Here is a 20,085-nt window from a genome sequence, read left to right on the forward strand (position 1 = left end):
TGAGAAGAATTAGTTTACCCCATTGGTATTTTTTTTTTTGGCTTAGTATAAAATATTAACATATTAGTTTTTGCCACTGAATTTGCTGCAGTGTATATATGTAAGTAGGATAAAGTTTACCAGGAACAATAAATAATCAAAGAATTGCCAGGGATACAGGCAACATTTATTGACCTACACATGCAGGAGTAGTGTGTAATGCCACATGCAGATGTTTCATAGTGGAGTTGTAGAGGTTCCTAATGGCGTCTTTCCATAATCCCATCCCATGCAGTTTGAATTACGCTATGCTCACACAGTTCTCATGGATTTTGTGAAGGAGATGGGGAGTGTTGATAGTGCTTCAGAGAGCATCCCACACATTTTAGTCAGGGAAAGGTGGCTAACCATGTCACAGTGCATAATTTACATATTAGGCATTTAGCAGAGGCTCTTATCCAAGGCTACCGTATTTTTCGGACTATAAGGCGCACCGTATTATAAGGCGCACGATGAGTGAACGGTCTATTTTTAGTGTTAGTCCATACACAAGGCGCACTGGATTATAAGGCGCACTAAATGAAACTTTATTTATATCAGTAACAATAACTCTGAGCAATAAATCCTTCACAATATCCGCGACGCTCCTGACAACGGTAGCCGCAACGCTCCGACAGACCATAATATTATGTTGAAGCACAGCAAGTACGTATTACTCCGCGACGCTCCTGACAACGGTAGCCGCAACGCTCCGACAGACCATAATATTATGTTGAAGCACAGCAAGTACCGCATTACTCCGCGAGGCTTCTGACTATAATAGCGTGTTGTGCCGAATTCGGTGAATAAAACGGTTTTAAAACAGAGATAAAGATTGGATAAGTTTCATTTCTGGATGAAGTGATTTCCAGCGCTGTTTGGATATAACTGTGGATTACAGGAGACTGGATTGATGGATTCTCTTTAGTCTGGACGCGTTTTGAAGGTAGGACCTGTGGCTGAGCGTGGGTGTGTGTTCGGGGGGTGGCGGCAGTGACCGGAGGTTACCCCAGGACAAAAGGAGAGCCTTTTATTACTGGAAACATGCGCTCTGACGCAGCTCTAATTCATGAAACATACATCCTACAGTAAAAGCACAGTTCTGGAATCCGGAGAGCCAGACGGTTCGAATGGTGTATGACATGACCGCATTCGATGAAATATGGACGAACGATAAACGCAAATATGAGAGTTTCGGGCATATTTCGCCCTAAATGTTTATTTTCTGAAAGGATATTCCGCTAAATAGGCTAAATAGCTCAAAAGCAGAGATTCTAAGCTTTAAAATGGTATATTGGATGTCTATATTGAACCTGTAACTGTTCATAACTATTCAGAAACACAGCCAGTTATGAAATATTAAATATTTCTGGCCCGCCGGTGGGCCAGCGCGTGTTAAGAGGTTAACTTTACTTAGAAGTGGGCGCTAAAAAGAAACAGTTTGTGCTATTACCCCAGAACGGGTGGAAAGGAAAGTTTACCGGCACCTTGTTCTGGTCACGGAGCTACAGTGGAAACTAGCTACCCTGAGCCACAGCCGAGAGGCAGTACGGCAGTCAAAGGTAACCGCGCGCTAGCCCAAGAGGGGGATCTTTTTCTGGCGTGGGTGAGGAATTCTGCACAACAGAGCGCCGTGTACCACATAAAAATCGAGGTCCGTAAACACAAGCAAAATCCATACACAAGGCGCACTGCATTATAAGGCGCAATGACTATTTTTGGGAAAAAATAAGTATTTTAAGTGCGCCTTATAGCCCGAAAAATACGGTACTTGTGGTTTACTTTGAAAGAATTCATGGCTAGTTTGTAGAGGCTAAAATCAAAAGGATACACCAAGCTTAGATACAGTCAAATACTAAAGTCAGCATATAGGTTCGTTGCACTGAATTGCAGCTCTTGCTGTAGGACAGAGAAACGTCTGGATAACGATCTTTCCTGGATCTTGAAAAATGAAGAACTCTTGTTACAGATCTGGTTTTGACCATTGCTATCAAGTACAGAGGGGCTGGTCCATTTATGGCTTTGTAAAGCAGCATCAAGGTTGTAAATCTGATGTGGGCAGCTACTGGAAGCCAATGGAGGGAATGCAGCAAAGGAGTTTTACTGTACAAAACTTCGGAAGACTGAAGACAAGTCTGAATCAGCAAAGGATGACCAGCCAGGAATGAGTTGCATTAGTTTAATCTTGAAATGAAAGGGGACTGCACAAGCATCGAAATTGCTTCCCTAGAGAGAAATGGTTGCATACTCCACATGTTGTAAAGAAGACATCTAAAATACCTGGCAGTACATGCAGAAGGAGTGACCTTCGTGTTCTCGAATAAAATGCAAAGATTGTGGTGAAAACATCAAAGGAAGAACAGTAGCTCAGGTGGTGAGCAGCCTTTCACAATGAGTCCTCAATGAGACCTGCAGAAATGTGTGTAAAAACCTGGGTTTCAGACTAAGGGAAAGAATGTATCAGTTGTGTCATCAGCATAGCAGTGGTAAAACAGTTCTAATGTGAAAATCTGATTGGCCAAGCTATAGTAGAAGTCATACAGCATAGTGTCATGGCTATTGGATTTGCCTGTGAAATTTGGGTTACATTTGTCAGTGGGGGAGGCCATTTTGTACACAATTGCAGAAATTAAGGAGTTTTTGTCTAAAAACCAAACACAATTTTTAATCTAAAACTGTAAATTTCAATGTGTGTCTCTGTGACATAACTCTCCTATTAAGAGCTGCACATGTAAATGACATAAAGCCCCAGACCCTAATGGGAGGATTATTCCAAATATGTCCAGATTTCAGAGTGCTGGCGGCATTACATGTTTTTTTTTTTTTTAAGATTAATTTAATGTTCTTTATATTGGTTGTACCATGCCCCCCACACCGAGAATATCAAACACTTACACGCATCTCATGCACTGTCATATCCATCTCCAGCGTGTCCTGTCTGGACAGTGTATCATCAATCCAGCGCGACAGCACGCCGCTCTCAGCCACTGTGCTGTTATAGAGACAGAATGGACTAAAGGTTGTAGGTCAGCTATTCCTTTGGCTGCTAAATTGCTTTGCTGAATTGATGGTTTTGTGTTGAGCTGAAATGTCCAGGTTCAGCCGAGGGCTCTGTTCATACATGTGTTATTCTCAGCCCAGAGCTGGAGCAGGTAGCAATGGAGCTTTGGTAAACATCATTGTTTGTGTGTCTTTGGTATAGTTATTCTATTTGTTAGTTCTGGTCTAAGCTCTTTAAATAACTCATAGGGCACTAAAAATTTGATTTATCTCTTTTGACTAGAGATGTACCAAATATTTGGCCAAATAAGTAAAAAGTCTGAAATTTCCAAATCAAATCACAAGTTGGGATGTTATAGTTGTATTTGTAAGAAAGTTGTAAGAAATATTTTATATTGTAGTAAAGCAAGACAAAAAAGTGTAGACTGTGTAATTTATAGTGAAAAAAACATATTGGGTATTCTCTATTATTTTGTTTAGTTTCCTTTTTAACCAACATGTTTAATTTTGGAGCATCCCTACTTATAACTAAGGTCAGACTGTTTGATGGTATGTAAACACTGTACTGTTCATTAGAGACATCAACCTACTACAGTTTAGCCCCTCCCATTCAGCCTACAGCTTTTTAGCCACAGTTTATGCTGTGGTTATAAAGAGTGTTTTGGCCCCTTAACCCTATAGTATAACAGTCTTAAAGGAACAATCAGTAAAACATGTGAGCGACTGTGTGAAATCACTACATAAGTCCAATTCCCAAACACTGGAGAGAGTTTTCTGCCCCACCTACATCTCCCCAGATGCGGGTCGCCAGGTTGACACACAGTGGCAAGCGATGACATGTCTTGTTAAAAAAAACGGTCTCTACTACACTAGTAGTTGTGATAAATTACCTAGCTATGGTTAGCAACCTTACTGAAGCTCAGCGTTTACTTCTTCAGCAGAAAAATATAATATCCAACTTGTCCATTTCTAGTTCAACACACTGTTTTCGTGCTATTGTTTGTACCTGGCAACCCTGAGTGTGGAAATGGGACTGGGGTATGGCAGTGGGCAGATTCAGAGGATAAATCCCAGAAAGATTTCCATAACGTACCACACAGTTAAAATAAGAACATACTGGCTAGAGCTTTGATGACAAAAGCTGTTGATACTTTAACTCTGTTTTCTTAATATCTGATGATGCATCCTGATCATATTATGAGTTACAACAGAAAAAAATAATATTTAATGCTCCTTTAAATATGCAGCATATTTTATTTACTTGGTGTTACTCCTACTATACATTTAAAATAATAAATATAATAAATAAATAATACATTTGATACAGATTTATGTAGTGTAAAACCACTTTTAAAACTAAATGTGTTTTAATAATTTAGTCAAAATATTTTAGTCTGCCCTTTTTAGATATTGAGTATACTTACATTAAGTCCTTCACAAAACTTTTGTCAACATTGTTATTTTTAATGTAATATGAACAGATTGAACTCTGATGTCTAATTAAGTGATCTATGTTGGAGGTTTCAGTACATAATATACTGTAGTAAATTTAAACCATGTGTCTAATTACAGATTGCGATGTAATTGAACAAATGCGAGTGGAAATGTCAGCCGTGTGCAGTGAGTGTGGGCATGGTGTAAAAGACTGAAAGTGAGGATGAGTGGGTTCTGGTGCTGCTCTGTCTGATCCAGCGATGGCTGCTCGGCCTTAATCCACATTTAATTGAACTCTGGAGACTGTGAAGAGCGAGTGCAGGTCAGACAGCGGCCCTCAGAGCGCACCGAGCCACAGCTGCTGTCCTTTACCTCCTCCACTCTCTAATGAGCTCCGCTAGCACTGCTCCGCTAGCCTCAAGCACTAGTGTTAGCTGTACATGCTAACATTTGAATATTTCTGATTAACTGTGTTCTGAACCCCCTCTGGACTGCTTTCTCTCTCTCTCTCTCTCTCTCTCTCTCTCACTCTCTCTCTTTCTCTCTCCATCTCTATGTCCCTCCTTCCTTGTTCATGCAGTAATTAGGCTTGGACATCCCCCAGACAGGAAAATGAAGAGTCAAAATGCAGAGGGGGCTAAATTGGTGGCTTTGGTGCACTTTATTTTTTTTTTGTATCTTTAGTATAGTTGTTCTATTTGTTCTAATATAAGGTTTCCAAAAATGTTTTTCCAAAAATTTATTTCGTTCATGCAGTGGTGGAAAAGTAGCAAAATGAATAAAAACCTGCAACAAATCGTGTAATCGTGTTCAAAAGTGGTTCAATTATTATTATTATTAGTAGTATTATTATTATTATTATTTATTTTTTTTTATTTTTTTTTCAGTTTTAGTTAAATTGATTTATTTTGATGCATCCTTAATTATAACTGAGGTCAGACTGTTGGATTATAGGTAGACACTGCACTGTTTATTAGAGATGCCACCCGTCTGATCAGTTATCAATAGAAATGATCATTAAAAAATGATTAGTCTGAAAGTGAGCTTTAACTTACTTTAATAGCATTTAACCTACCTTGGTTAACTCGATCCATTCAGCCAACAGCAGTTTATCCCCTGTTTTTGACCTGTATCTGCCTTTTTTTAATCCATCCTTTAACACTTTAGCCCCTCCCATTCAGGATACAGCAGTTTGAGCTCCTTTACCTTCTTCACTTTATTTTCTACTCAGCTACGCTAGCACTACTCTTAGTCTTAAGCTCTAGTGCTAGCTATACAACATAACATTTAAATATCTCTTATTAAATCTACTGTGAACTCCCTCTGGACTGTTTTCCCTCTCTCTCTCTCTCTCTCTCTCTCTCTCTTTTTCTCTCTCATATTCTCCCTCTCTCTCTCCCTCCTGTCCAAGCACTAATTATTCTCGGACGCCCCCATACAGGAAAACACAGAAACAAAAGGCGGCGGAGGCTAAAGATAGGATTAACTCGCGTCTGAATTACATGCGCGGTGCCAGTGTCAGGCCACCTGACAGGCATCCGGCATCCCGACACGTCTCTCTGACAGCCAGCGCTGCTCCTCCGAGAGATCTCCAGCACGCTGCTTCTTTACAGCCTCGCTCGCTCCACTCTCTCTCTCTTTTATGTTGTACCAGCTGACAGCGTGTTACTTAACCTCTCCAGCGCTCGGGTTATTCTCCTATAATAACAGACTAGCAGAACACAGGGAGGCACGCACCGCTCTGTACATCACTTCCACATGAATAAAACATACGGCAGCAGCTCACTGACTGCCTGAACGTACACAAACTCAAACAAGACTCAATTGTGACGTTGTTAAAGACTCATTTCTGATATATTTCTGTTTTTAACACACTATTTAGTGTGGTAGTGTGTAGTCCTTGTTTTCAGTTGCTATGGCTATCTTTGCGACATGTTGACACGCGTGCAAATAGAGGTATTTCTACAATTGATGTCATTGATTACTTCAATCCCATACTTAATTCATTTCCACTATTTTGTATGGCTACTCATCATTGAAATTAAACATTTATTTAATTTATCTATTCATTTATTTATTTATTTATTTATTGTAGATAATAATGAAGCATCACTTGAGTCATGTTGTAATGTCATGGCATTAAGTTATGTGGTAGCTAATGGAGTTGTTAATGCTCAAAACTCAGTGTGCACATTTTCTGGTTTCTGAGAAGGTCTACATAACTTTTTACATTTCTAAAACTATGTAAACACTTCAAAAACACTTCATATATACTTTATAACTGATTGATTATTATCAGTTATGAGTAATAAATGACTGAATATTTATTATACCACAGTTAGTTTCGACTCTGCAATGTGATTGGCTGAGAGACGTTCTATGAGTGTTGTTATCAGCTGGTAATGCACTGTAACCGAAGATCTTCATGTATTGCTCCGTCACATACAGGTAACCTAGCAACGATGCAGCGCTTACAAACCAAACAGCGCAGCTAAAAACAGAGCAGCAATGGAACTGTTTTAACTTTTTCAACTTAATATTTATTTTGTTGTAGTAGTATAGTCTTGTTTAAAAAAAAATTCCAAAAAAAATTTCCATATCGTTACTGTAAAATACCCTGAAATATTGTGATATTGTGATTATTTTAGGCTCGTATTACCCTCCCCTAATTGTAACTATAATGTAAAATGAGAACAGTATGTTTTTTTTTCTTTGTAGTAAGAAGCAAAAAAGTAAAAAAAAAAAAAAAAAAAAGTAATTAATGAATGTAACTATTGACTATTGCACTTGTGTACATTACGATATCGATGCTGAACTGATACAGCATTGTGCAGCCCCTCGTATTTCAGATATTATGATCGTATAGTAAAATAGAGGTAGAATGAGAGAGTGATTGTGCGCTGTTGAGGTGTCAGGATGGCTGCAGTGCTGTATGAAGTGTGAGAACGTGTGATGATGAAACCCAGCTGTCTGTGCTGTATTGATCGGGAGGTTAAAAGTTGATTGATTAGCTGCAGCGTGCGCTACTGATCACCTTTTAGTGAGGTGTCTCCTCCTGTACAGCGTGTGAATGGGGCTCATTTCGCTCTTTAAAGAATCTCTTCTTCATGAGCGCTGATCAATACTGCACATTCATCCTGCTGCCCCCACAACCACTCAACACCGTGATTAATGAAACCCACACACCACCACACCAGCGCTATATTCCTCCCTCAGTTCTACCTCTCCTTTTTTTCTCCTCTCTTCTCCTCAGCTTCCTTTTCTTTTCTTCCTTTCCTCGTCTCTTGTATGCTCTTCTCACCTTCTTCTCACTTCTATTCTCTTCTACTCTTCTCTCTCATCCTTTTTTCTTAATTTCTCTTCTTTCTCATTTATTCAGTCGTTTATGTTTATGTGTATGTATTGTTCTCTCTCTGTTGCAGATTCTGGCATATACGGAGGGTTTGCACGGTAAATGGTTGTTTACGGAGATCCGGGCGGTTTTCTCTCGTCGTTATCTCCTGCAGAACACGGCGCTGGAGATCTTCCTGGCTAATAGAAGTAAGAACATTTTCCACCTTAACTTTTGTATCAAAGCAAAAGCATCTTTAATGACCAGCAGACTGACACAGATTTTGCTCCAACATGACTTTACATTATTTATTTACATTGTGCTAAAATTGATGAATATAAATGCTCTTAAGTTGGGCTCCATTGGAGTAAGGCATTGTCACTGTGAACCAAGCATCACTCATTCGTATCTGGGGTCGTGCTGCTTTTCCATCAGCAGCCGGAGTCTGAGAGAACACAATTTTGGCCATGCTCTCTCTGGGTGTATAGATGGCGCTCTCTCCCCTCATCTCTTACATTGGGATTTTGGTCAGTGCAGGTGTCTGTTAGCTGATGTATCAGAGCTGGGTATCTGGTGCTTTCCACCAAACCCTCTTAGTGCTGGGCCATTAGTAATGATTGGTGGAGACCTAATAATTAGATAAAAAATAAAATTGCCATTCTGTAGGTGCAAAGTTTATTTCATATTATGGATAATAATGCAAAATAACTACAGTTTAATGAAGCATTTTAGTTCAAACTGAGTAGGAACTGATCAAATCTGTCTAAATGTTGTTGAACTATCTGTGTGTTGTTTTGCAGCTGCGGTGATGTTCAACTTTGCGGATGCAGCGACTGTTAAAAAGGTGGTGCACTGCCTGCCCAGAGTCGGAGTGGGCACTAATTACGGCCTTCCACAGACCAGGTCTCTCTCTCTCTCTCTCTCTCTCACACACACACACACACACACACACACACACACTGTATTGGACTGTACATAGAAAGCATTGTTTAATATAGTATTGATGGGTGGTCTGGTAGTTTCACACTTTCACATGGAAGTTTGTGTACGTGTGCACATATGCAGGTGTGTGTGTGTGTGTGTGTGTGTGTGTGTGCGTGTGCGTGCAGGTGTACAAAGAGGGGGGTGTTGGTGTAACTCAGCCTAATTGCCTTCACACAAACACAATTCACATCATTTATTTATCTCCCTGACTGAGAAATAAATAGAGGGCCTACACTGCCTGCAGAGGAAATACACACACACACACACACACACACACACACACACCTCACACATACTGTGGAATTTCTTTTCGTTCCACAGTTTTTGTAATCAGTTAAAATTGTTTTTTATTTATTTCAGTTTTTTTTTTACTATTCTTGAGCTTATATATATTTAATTAAAACCACCTTTTGATTTTGAAGATGATTTCTTTAACAGACATTTTTGTTGTTTAACATTAATCCAGTTTTTAACCATTATTCACACATTTTTATTAATCAACAAAATATTCCCATTAAACACACTTTTTATTTTCCTTTAATCTTTTGATCTTTAACAAATATTTTACTTTTTAACATATTCCAAACCTTTTTAATTTAACATTTATGACATTTTTTAAATAAACATACTTTTTTGAACCGTACAGTACAGTACCAGTCAAAAGTTTGGACACACCTTTTCTTCTTACTTAATTTTTTTTTTTTTTTTTATTATTGATTAATACATGATTAAAGACATGAAACAATGAAGGGAACACCAAAAATACCAAGAGTGTGCAGATCTGTCATCAAAGCTAAATGTGGCTATTTAGAAAAATCTAAAGTATAAAACATACAGCTCTGGAAAAAAAAAACAATAAGAGTCCACTTACAAATGACGAGTATAAATAGCAAAATCAGAGAAACTAATTCAGAAACTGAAGTGGTCTCATAATATTTCCAGAGCTGTATTCTGGTTTGTTTAACACTTTTTTTGTGTAATTAATTGTTCTGCACGTGTTCCTGTATAGCTTTAATGTCCTTAGATCCAGACAAATGAGAATGAGACGAGGCGTATCTAAACTTATCTATATCTATATCTATGTATCTAAACTTTTGACTATATATCCTGATTTTCTATTTAAGAGTGCTTTATTATTTAGCATTAATCCAGATTGTTCCAATTTAACATTTTTTTTCCCAAAATTATTCCAGTTTTTAAAATTTGTTTTTTTTTTTCAGAATACACATAATGAGCATCAGACTCTAATAATAATAATTCTGAGATGAAGCTAGATATATATGTATATATATTTAAATAACCCCAGCTATTTTTAACATAGTTTCCCACCATCTCCCAGCATTCCTGGTTGGGTTGGCAGCGCTCCGAGTGCCGAGTGCCGAGTGCGTGTTCTGGGTGTGATTTGAGAGGGGGGTAATGAGTGCAGTGGCGTGGCGTGGCAGTGATGAATTCTCTAATTTAGCTGTGTTTTAATGGGCTGCAGGATCATTAGTTTTTCTGTCCAGATCTGAGCCAAGACTGCTCACCATCACACTGTTCCCACATCACACTCATCAGCATACAACTCATATATAGAACAGAAAAACATGCCTCATATTTATACTGTTAAGTAGTTTTACTCGAGTAAATGTTCGCCAGATCCTCAGCAAGCTTTAGATAAAATAAAAAATAAAACTTTTAAATACCAAAAAAATCTGCTATATTAATACTGCTATACTATTGCTACTATAATACTTTCAGATGACAAGAGAAATGTGCTAAAAAATATTATTAAATTGTATCAGTTCTTTATTCAAAATATCATAAAATATTCAGTAACACTTTATAATATAAGTTACATTTAACAGTACTTATGACCATAATTAACATGGTTAAATTGTATAAGCAGTGTCTTGACTAATTATTAATTGACACCAGCTAAAACACTATTAAACATTACTAAATTTTAATACTAAAAATGTTGTAAATAATAATCTTTTAGACATCAGTTATAAATGTAGTAATGCTTAATGATGTCTGAACTAGTGTTGATTTAATATTTAGTTGGAATATTCTGTCATGAGTATTGTTAAATAATGTGCCCTTATTGTAAAGTGTTGCCAGATATTCTAATTATAAATAAATTAGGGAGCCTAGATATTTTTGGATTTATTACAATTTAATTTGACTTTTATCCAGATCTTTTGCATTATATTTAATAAGCAATTATTTAATTTAGCGTACTTTATTTATTATTTGATCTTTTTAATTATTTGATCATTTCTATTTACTTGATTGACTTTAATTTCCTTTTTTTTATAAACAGTTAATACATTTTATTAGATATATAAATTTATATCTACTCATTTTATTTCACTTTGATCTCAACCTTTTTGACACACATTTATATGTAGCTTTGATCTGGGTTTGTTGTATTTTATGCACATGTGATATTTTACTTTGTGATTTATTTTTGACTTGATTTTGTTTTATATTAAACTCCTTTATTTTATTTATTTTAGATTATTTTAATTAACCTTTAATCTAATTGTGTAATTGAACACACTTTTTGACATGACTGTATTTTTTTTTATTATTATTTATTTATTTTTTTTGCAGGAGGATTTCTCTGGCCACTCCTAAGCAGCTGTTTAAAGCTTCTTCTATGACCCAGCGCTGGCAGAGACGAGAAATCTCCAACTTTGAATACCTCATCTTTCTTAACACCATCTCAGGTATAAACTTGTGTGTACATCATACATAATATAATCTAAATATACAGTAATGTGCAATAAAACACCTTCATTTAGTTCAACAAAGTAGAAAGAGTTTTTCTCTTTGAAGAAAGTTGTTGATATCTCTGTGAGCTGCTGATGGATTAATTCAGTTCCATCAGCAGCTCACCTGATTTAACAGCTACGACTGTATTATTATAATACTAGACATCATATGGAGAGATTTAGACACAGTGGTGTAAAAAAACACTACTTTCTGTTTAATTTAATATTATTATTATTATTATTTATTTTATTTATTATTAGTGTATTACTGAGTAAATAAACACTTACTCTATATACCTATATAACCACACATCACTGAATGTGTGATCAGTAAGTTTGAAAAAAATGTGGCCAGTGCAAAATGTATACAATGACTATTTTTTTTAAATATTTAGAAAATGTCTCCATATTGAGTAAATTAGTACTAATTAGTGAGTTAATTTATCATCTTCTCTAGGTCGTACATTCAATGACCTGAATCAGTACCCAGTATTCCCTTGGGTTATCACCAACTATGACACCGAGGATCTGGACCTCACACTGCCCAGCAACTACAGAGACCTGTCCAAGGTATGTTCATATTTACTTTTAGTTATTTTATATCAATATTGCAATTCCTATTGCAAAACTTTATTTTAGTCCAAATCTACAGATACAGCTCTGTAAAAAAAAAAAAAAAGAGTTTATAATCAGTTTCTCTGATTTTGCCATTTATAGGTTTATGTTTGAGTAAAATAAACATTGTTGTTTATTCTATAAACTACAGACAACATTTCTCACAAATTCCAAATAGAAATATTTTCATGTAGAGCATTTATTTGCAGAAAATGAAAAATGGCTGAATTAACAAAAAAGATGCAGAGCTTTCAGACCTCAAATAATGCAAAGAAAACAGTTTATGTTCATAAAGTTTCAAGAGTTCAGAAATCAATATTTGGTGGAATAACCCTGGTTTTTAATCAGTTTTCATGCATCTTGGCATGTTCTCCTCCACCAGTCTTACACACTGCTTTTGGATAACTTTGTCACTCCTGCTGCAAAAATCCAAGCAGATCAACTTGGTTTAATTGCTGTGATCATCCATCTTCCTCTTGATTATATTCCAGAGGTTTTCAGTTTGGTAAAATCAAAGAAACTCAATTTTTAAGTGGTCTCTTGTTTTTTCCAGAGCATGTGTATAGTAAGTTTTTTTTTTTTGTCCAAGTCCAGATATCCGCTGAAAACCTGTCAGTGTACTAAAAAATTGACATAAATTTATATACACATCTAGATGCCATATTACTTACTAAAAAAGTTTCATTTACATCTGAAATTCTCCTCATACACTTCATATGGATTGGTTTGTAGAATGCTGTCAGTTGTTTTTCTGGTGTTGTGCTGATTTCTGCCTGTTTGGCAGAATCCGACTCCCATTGAGTGCATTCCCCTCGGGTTTCTTCTACTCATGTTTAAAATGGTTCTTAAAAAGGAGATATATATATATGTTGTAATCTGACGCACCTGCAAGCGAAAGGGAGTCAAACGCCGCTTCTCTCACACCTTTTTTTGAAGATTACAGCCTGTCACAACTTCCTGTCATTGGTCTGAAACTTCAAACTATTTAGAAAAGTGCTTTTGGTCAGAACAGATTTGGTCTTTGGCTCTGGACTGTGGTTCACAGCACCTTTCACACCTGCTATTTTGATTTAGACCAAATCTTATTTTGTTTATGTTCATTAACATTGATCACATCTTGTTTCTGTGGCCTGATTTTAACATTAGTCTGATTAGAGATAGACGGCTATTAATTCACCTAACTAGAGGAGGACTAAATTCAACAGGTGAGCAGGTGTTCTAACTCTATTTTGGCCCTATTATAAGTTTACAGTATTTCATGTTTTTGCTGTAAGGATATTCATGGCGATATGAAAAAAAACAACAAACACTTAAAAATATTAATCAAATTTTAAGAATTATTTACTTAAATACTACAAAAAAATAAGTGTTAGCTTTATTTAGTATAAGAGTAAGTTTTAATCATTCAGTAGAATTAAGTAGAAATATATTTTATCTGTTTTCTACAGAGTAACTTGCTAAGGCTCAAGATTTTGTATAAAATACTTTAGAGTAAATTAAAAAGCAAAAATAAATAAATGCTGCATTGAATACTGCGATTATCATTGTTTTTTTTTTTTGTTTGTTTGTTTTTTTTTACGTTAAACATGTACAATACAAAATAGCACACCGCTAAACTAACATACTCCACATTTTACTCCCACACTGACTGTAGACTGGCGAAGACACACTCACACACACACACACACACACACAGACAGGCAGTGCTGTAGAGGGTGATGTCAGTGTGTGTAGTGTAGCTCTTTAGCTGTTTGTATTTGATGTCATGTCCTCCCCTCCCCCTAACTCTCTTTCTGTGTTTGGCTGTCCGCTCTCCCCGAGGAGCCAATTAATGTGGCTTGTGTTTGGCCTAACAGCACACACACACACACACACACACACACACACAGTCTGTTTCTGCCCTGCCTTTGTCTCTGAGTGGACAGAAGTGTTTCTCCTCTTTACCCTGTGCTCTCCTTCGTTGCTCTTTTTACTCTCCTTTCAGAGCCAGACTCTGACTGTTTAATAGAAAAACAGCAGGTCAACTAAACTAAACATCACATCAGAGAACAGCTGGGCAATATGATGATATTTTATTGTATCGTGATATATTTTTACATTGCATCGACAATGAACTACTATATGTAGAATATATACAGTAAAATAAACAAACAAGTACTATACAGTGAATAAACAAGGATGTACTAAAACAGATAAACAAAATAATGTTTATTAAAATAAACATAAAACCAGAAATTTTATTTATGTATTTATTGATTTATTGATTATTTCCCACCATCCAGATGTTTAGGGGTTTTAAAGAGTTATCCGCATCACATAATCCATAATTATAAAATTAAACACAAACAAATGTTAAGTAAATGTACACAATCTAAAATCTGAATGACTAAATAGCTTATTTTAGGAACTAAAGCCATATTAATTTTACCTTAGCTTTTACACTTAATACAGTGTAGCTAGGGCTCAGCACTGAGTAGAAAAAAAGAAAACTACAGTTAATACCTGTGTTGCACCAATATCGATAATGTTTCAGTAACGGCACTAACAAATAGTATTGTTATTGACTATCGGCAGCACCAAAACCATAAAGCAGTAACTGAGATGGTGCTGGTCTTGTTGTAACTCATTTTGAATACATAACTGTGCCTATGCTAACATAAAAGCTATAAAAATTAACTCAATAAATAGCATAATTTATAGTCACCTGTTGACTAGTTAAGAAATTCGTAGGTGTCAGTATTGATAATCTGTATCAGCAGATCTGGAATTGTTATCAGTATAAGAAAGGAAAAAGTTGTATCGGTGCATCCCTCAGTCTTACATCTATTATTAGAGCTGAAACCATGTTTTGTGTGAATCCCTCATGTACGGCACTCCTCCAAAAGAATGCTTTTTATGCTCTCTGTATGCAGAATTTACCACTATCATTCTGTGTTTAAAACACATTTTATCCCCCCCCCCGCCCCAGCGAGAAAGCATGCCAGTCCCCCCAAAACGTCCATCTATCCCCCTAATGGCGGTCCAGGCCGGGGAGGACAGCGATGATGGAGTGAGGAATCCGCCTCCATCCAAAAAACGGCAGAATAAATCAGAGCGAGGAGCGGAGGGAGAGAGAGAGTTAATGGAAGATGGACGCCAGACAGAGACGACTTTTAGAGCTTTAAAACTTACATGTACTCACTTTAGCAGAAACACGGCTGATTTACTGCACTGCTGCTGCCGGATGGATGGAGTTGGTCAGATTTTAACTCCATCCAGACACTTAAGTCCAAAACAGATTTCACTGAATTCTACTTTCTTCTTTTTCTTCTTATTCTTCTTCATTTTTTTCAGCGAACATAAGACAAGTACACAACAACCAGCGAATAAAACTAAATAAAAACATAATATATTCTCTGTATTATTCCAAAATTATTTTTTATTTTATTTTTTAGATGTTGAGATCCCACATAGAAGGGGAGCTATTATACTAAACAGGCTAAATGAGTTGCCAAATTATATTAAGAATTGCAATAGAAGGAAAATGATAAACCAACAGTTCAGTTGAACTAAATTTAACCTAAAAAAAAATATATATATATATACAGTGAGTCCAAGAAGTATTTGATCCCTTGCTGATTTTCTTCGTTGGCCCACTAATAAAGACATGATCATTCTATACTTTTAATGGTAGATGTATTCTTACATGGAGAGACAGAATATTAAAAAGAAAATCCAGAAAATAAATCTAAGGAATATATATTAATTGATTTGTATTTCATGGAGTGAAATAAGTATTTGATCCCTTAGTATTCATTAGCAGTTCTGGCTTTTACAGACCAGTTAGACACTCCCAATCAACTTGTTACCTGACCTGAAGCCACCTGTTCTCACTAATCACTTGTGTGAAAAACACCTGTCCACAGAATCAGACAGATCACACAGATTTCAAGTCTCCAACATGGGTAAAACCAAAGAGCTGTCACAGGACCTCAGAGTCAGAATTGTTGACCTTCACAAAGCTGGAATGGGCTACAAAAAGATTAGTAAGGTGTTGGATGTGAAAGTAACAACTATTGGTGCAATTATCAGAAAGTTTAAAGAGTATAACATGACAATCAACAGACCTCGGCCCGGTGCTCCAAAGAAGATTTCGCCTCGTGGGGTGGCAATGATGCTGAGAACGGTCAGAAATCGTCCTGCAACCACTCGGCAGGAGTTAGCAAATGACCTGAAGGCAGCTGGGACCACAGTTTGCAAGGAAACAATTGGCAACACTTTGCGCAACAATGGATTCACATCCTGCAGTGCCCGAAAGGTACCCCTGCTGAAGAGAGCACATGTGGAGGCGCGCCTCAAGTATGCCAATGATCATTTGAAAGATGAACCAAGTTATTGGGAGAAGGTTTTGTGGTCAGACGAGACCAAAATTGAACTTTTTGGCCTCAACTCCACCCGCCATGTGTGGAGGAAGAAAAATGCTGCCTATGACCCCAAGAACACTGTGCCCACCGTCAAGCATGGAGGTGGAAGCATAATGTTTTGGGGGTGTTTCTCTGCCAAGGGTACAGGGCTACTTCACCGCATCACTGGGAAGATGGATGGAGCCATGTACCGCACAATCCTGAGGGACAACCTCCTCCCCTCTGCCAGGGATCTGAAAATGGGCCGTGGTTGGGTCTTCCAACATGATAACGACCCTAAACATACAGCAAAGGCAACAAAGGATTGGCTCAAGAAAAATCACATTAAGGTCATGGAGTGGCCCAGCCAGTCGCCAGACCTCAATCCGATAGAAAATCTATGGAGGGAGCTGAAGGTCAGAGTTGCCAAGCGACAGCCCACCAACCTTCATGATTTAGAGAGGATCTGCAAAGAAGAGTGGGCCAAAATTCCCCCTGGTGTGTGTGCTAAACTTGTGGTTAACTACAACAAACGTCTCACCGCTGTGCTTGCAAACAAAGGCTTTGCCACTAAGTATTGAGTGTGTTTGGCAAGAGGGATCAAATACTTATTTTCCTCATTGAAATACAAATTAATTAAAATATATTCTTTAAAATTATATTCTGGATTTTTGTCTTGATATTCTGTCTCTCCATGTTAGAATATATCTACCATTAAAAGTGCAGAAGGATAGTGTCTTTATTAGTGGGCAAACAAAGAAAATCAGCAAGGGATCAAATACTTCTTGGACTCACTGTATATAGTTTTTATATTTCAATTCCAATTCACACTGCATTACTACTTTCTTGAGATATCTGTTTGATATCTGTTTGATATAAACATTTATAGTGAATTATAATGTCAAAATATTCATAACCAAGTGAATCAGAGTGAAAGTTGAGATTTTATGACGTGTTGAAAAACCTCTCATAAAATCATAATGAGTAAATCACTTGTTAGGGTTTAGAATTAAGGATTTTTGATGCACTGTCTTGTGAATTCTATAAATTATAATAATAGTAATAATAAAATGAAAGATTCTGTAAATCCTTGAATCATATTGGATCACTTTTAACTTTTTGAACTGTAGTTCATTTTGAACTACTTGAACTAATGCTTCTAATAGCCTAGTGCAGGTGTGTGTGTGTGTGTGTGTGTGTAGCTTTCCTGTAACTGTCTTGTTTATTTTGATAGATTTAACCCACAGACAGCCAGACAAGCAGCTTGTCAAAGTCTGTAGTCTGTTTCTGTTTTGTACTGTTTGACTGTGCTATATTTTGGCCACTAGCTGAAAACCACACAGACACACACACACACACACACAGAGAAAGAGAGAGAGCTTCGTTCTTCCCCTTACTGTCTTGCATGTTTGACAGCTTTACCTTTTCTGTTCATTCAGCAGAGAGAAGGAAAGAAGGAAGAAGCTGTGTGTGTGTTTGCGGGTGTGTGTGCGCGTGTGTTTATTACAGCTGGTTTATTCATGCTGTCGACACGAAAGATATCAGTGTATGACCAGTGGAGCGTAACAGCATGCTCTCTGTAATGTGTGTGTGTGTGTGTGTGTGTGTGTGTGTGTCATCGCGTTGGTGATAGAAACAGGTCATGTGAGACCTCTGACATTGTGGGGTGAAATTGCTATAGACTCAGCGTCACACACACTGTCATCCACCCCCCTCACCCCCCCAGCAGAGAATCCAGCGGCACCAATTTATGTTCCTCTGTCCCACAGAGTGCGACCCCACTGCTCTCTTATCATAAACTCTAACCCCTCCGTCCACCGCTCTGCACACACAGCACAGCACAGCTAACAGAGCTGCTGCTGCTGCTGCTTCTACTGTCTTTACACACTGTAGCTAGGACTGTCTCATATTGTATTGTACATCGCACTGGACGATATGGCCTGTGTTCTTTATACAGTGATAATATCCTTGTTTGGCATGATGTCAATACATTAAGAATTTATAACAATAAAATAAAATATCTATATATTGTCGAGCTCTAATCATTCACAATAATTTTGTCATTTTTGAAACACTAAAAAATAATTCCACATAAGGCTTTCCTAATAGTACTTGCATCTGAACCATCTTGCCTCTTTTTTGGTGTTCCTCAGGGCTCAGTAATTGGCCCTGAAGTTGTTCTATAGACCTAGAATATCATTAGATAGTATTTTGTCGTATCGTCATAAAACTACCCTAAAATATTGTGATATTATTATATAATAGTACGTTGTTTTTTTTTTAAATCTAATTTGTGTATCACATACTAAACCCTATATGTCACAAACACTATGTAACAAGATTTACACTCTATGATAAAACATACTCTCCACTACACACACTACAATATACTAAACGCTATATAAACTACTATGTATACCCAGTATGTGCTTTACTCCGTTCTTCTATACGGCCTTTCCCCCCTGTGTTGCCTATTAAACCTTTTTCTGCCTCAGTTCTTCTTTACATATTCCTTCTTTCTTCTATTAGGCAGTCTGGGCTTGCTTTTTATCTTCACCCAAAGCCTTGACAAGCACTCCTAAAGCTATAAGACATCTCAGAGCGCAGTGTTGTGGCACTAGCAGCCGGCGCTGGTTGTTTGAAAGCCCTGATTTGCAGTCTAATTAAAAACACCAGGGCAGTGCATTTACTGAGCCGTCAGTGGAGAAATATTCAGCAGCACTACCAGAGCGTATTAACTCAGTCTCCTGTGTTCACTACATCACTGCACTGCCATACAGCAGACGGGAATGGGGAATGAGGGCACAGGGGTGGAAATAGAGTAACAGGGACAGGGCAACGGGGACAAGGAAAGAGAAAGAGGATGAGGACAAGAAATTATGTAAGACAGGTGGAAATGAGGACAGAGAGACAGGTAAAAAGACAAGATCATTCGTAAGGGACATGGACAAAGTGACAGGAGCAGGGAATGAGGAATGAGTGGGAATATAGTTACAGGGCAAAGGGGAAAGGGACAGAGGACAAGAAATTATTATGCACAGTAAGACAGGAAGAAATAAGGTCATAAGAAAAGACATGAAAGAGGGTTGGGGCACTAGGAAAAGCACAGAGTATAAAGAGGCAGTTGAAGAGATATGGAAACTGCTAAGGGACATGGACACAGGGACATGAGGAGGGAACAGGGAATGAGGTCACAGGTGGTCAGAATAGAGTAATAGGGAAAGGGACAGAGGATGAGGACAAGAAATTATGGACACAAAATAGAGCAAAGACAAAGGGACCAAGGGCAAGTGGAACAAAGGGTCTTGTGGTTAAGGGGACAGGGCAAATAAAAAAAAATTAATCACAGTTTTATTGCGTCTTGGCATGTTTCCCTCCACCAGTCTTACACACTGCTTTTGGATAACTTGATGCCGCTCCTGGTGCAAAAATTCAAGCAGTTCAGCTTGGTTAAATGGCTCGTGATCATCCATCTTCCTCTTGATTATATTCCAAGGTTTTTCAATTTGGTAAAATCCAACAAACGTTCTGTCCTTAAATTCTAAAGCCTCTGCAGTTATTT

General features: G+C 37.4%; 1 protein-coding gene across 4 annotated transcripts in view; it reads left to right on the plus strand.

Annotated features, from left to right (window-relative positions):
• lrba (LPS responsive beige-like anchor protein) overlaps window positions 1–20,085 on the plus strand; it is a 273,015-nt gene that overhangs the window by 191,778 nt on the left and 61,152 nt on the right. For all 4 annotated transcript variants that reach the window (XM_049472639.1, XM_049472641.1, XM_049472642.1 and 1 more), the window contains 4 exons: window positions 7,875–7,992; window positions 8,584–8,686; window positions 11,366–11,481; window positions 11,984–12,096. In XM_049472639.1, the coding sequence (XP_049328596.1) occupies window positions 7,875–7,992; window positions 8,584–8,686; window positions 11,366–11,481; window positions 11,984–12,096 (450 nt within the window). The remainder of the gene's footprint in view (window positions 1–7,874; window positions 7,993–8,583; window positions 8,687–11,365; window positions 11,482–11,983; window positions 12,097–20,085) is intronic.

Source organism: Astyanax mexicanus, chromosome 25 (genome assembly GCF_023375975.1).
Source record: "Astyanax mexicanus isolate ESR-SI-001 chromosome 25, AstMex3_surface, whole genome shotgun sequence".
Lineage (NCBI taxonomy): Eukaryota > Metazoa > Chordata > Actinopteri > Characiformes > Acestrorhamphidae > Astyanax > Astyanax mexicanus.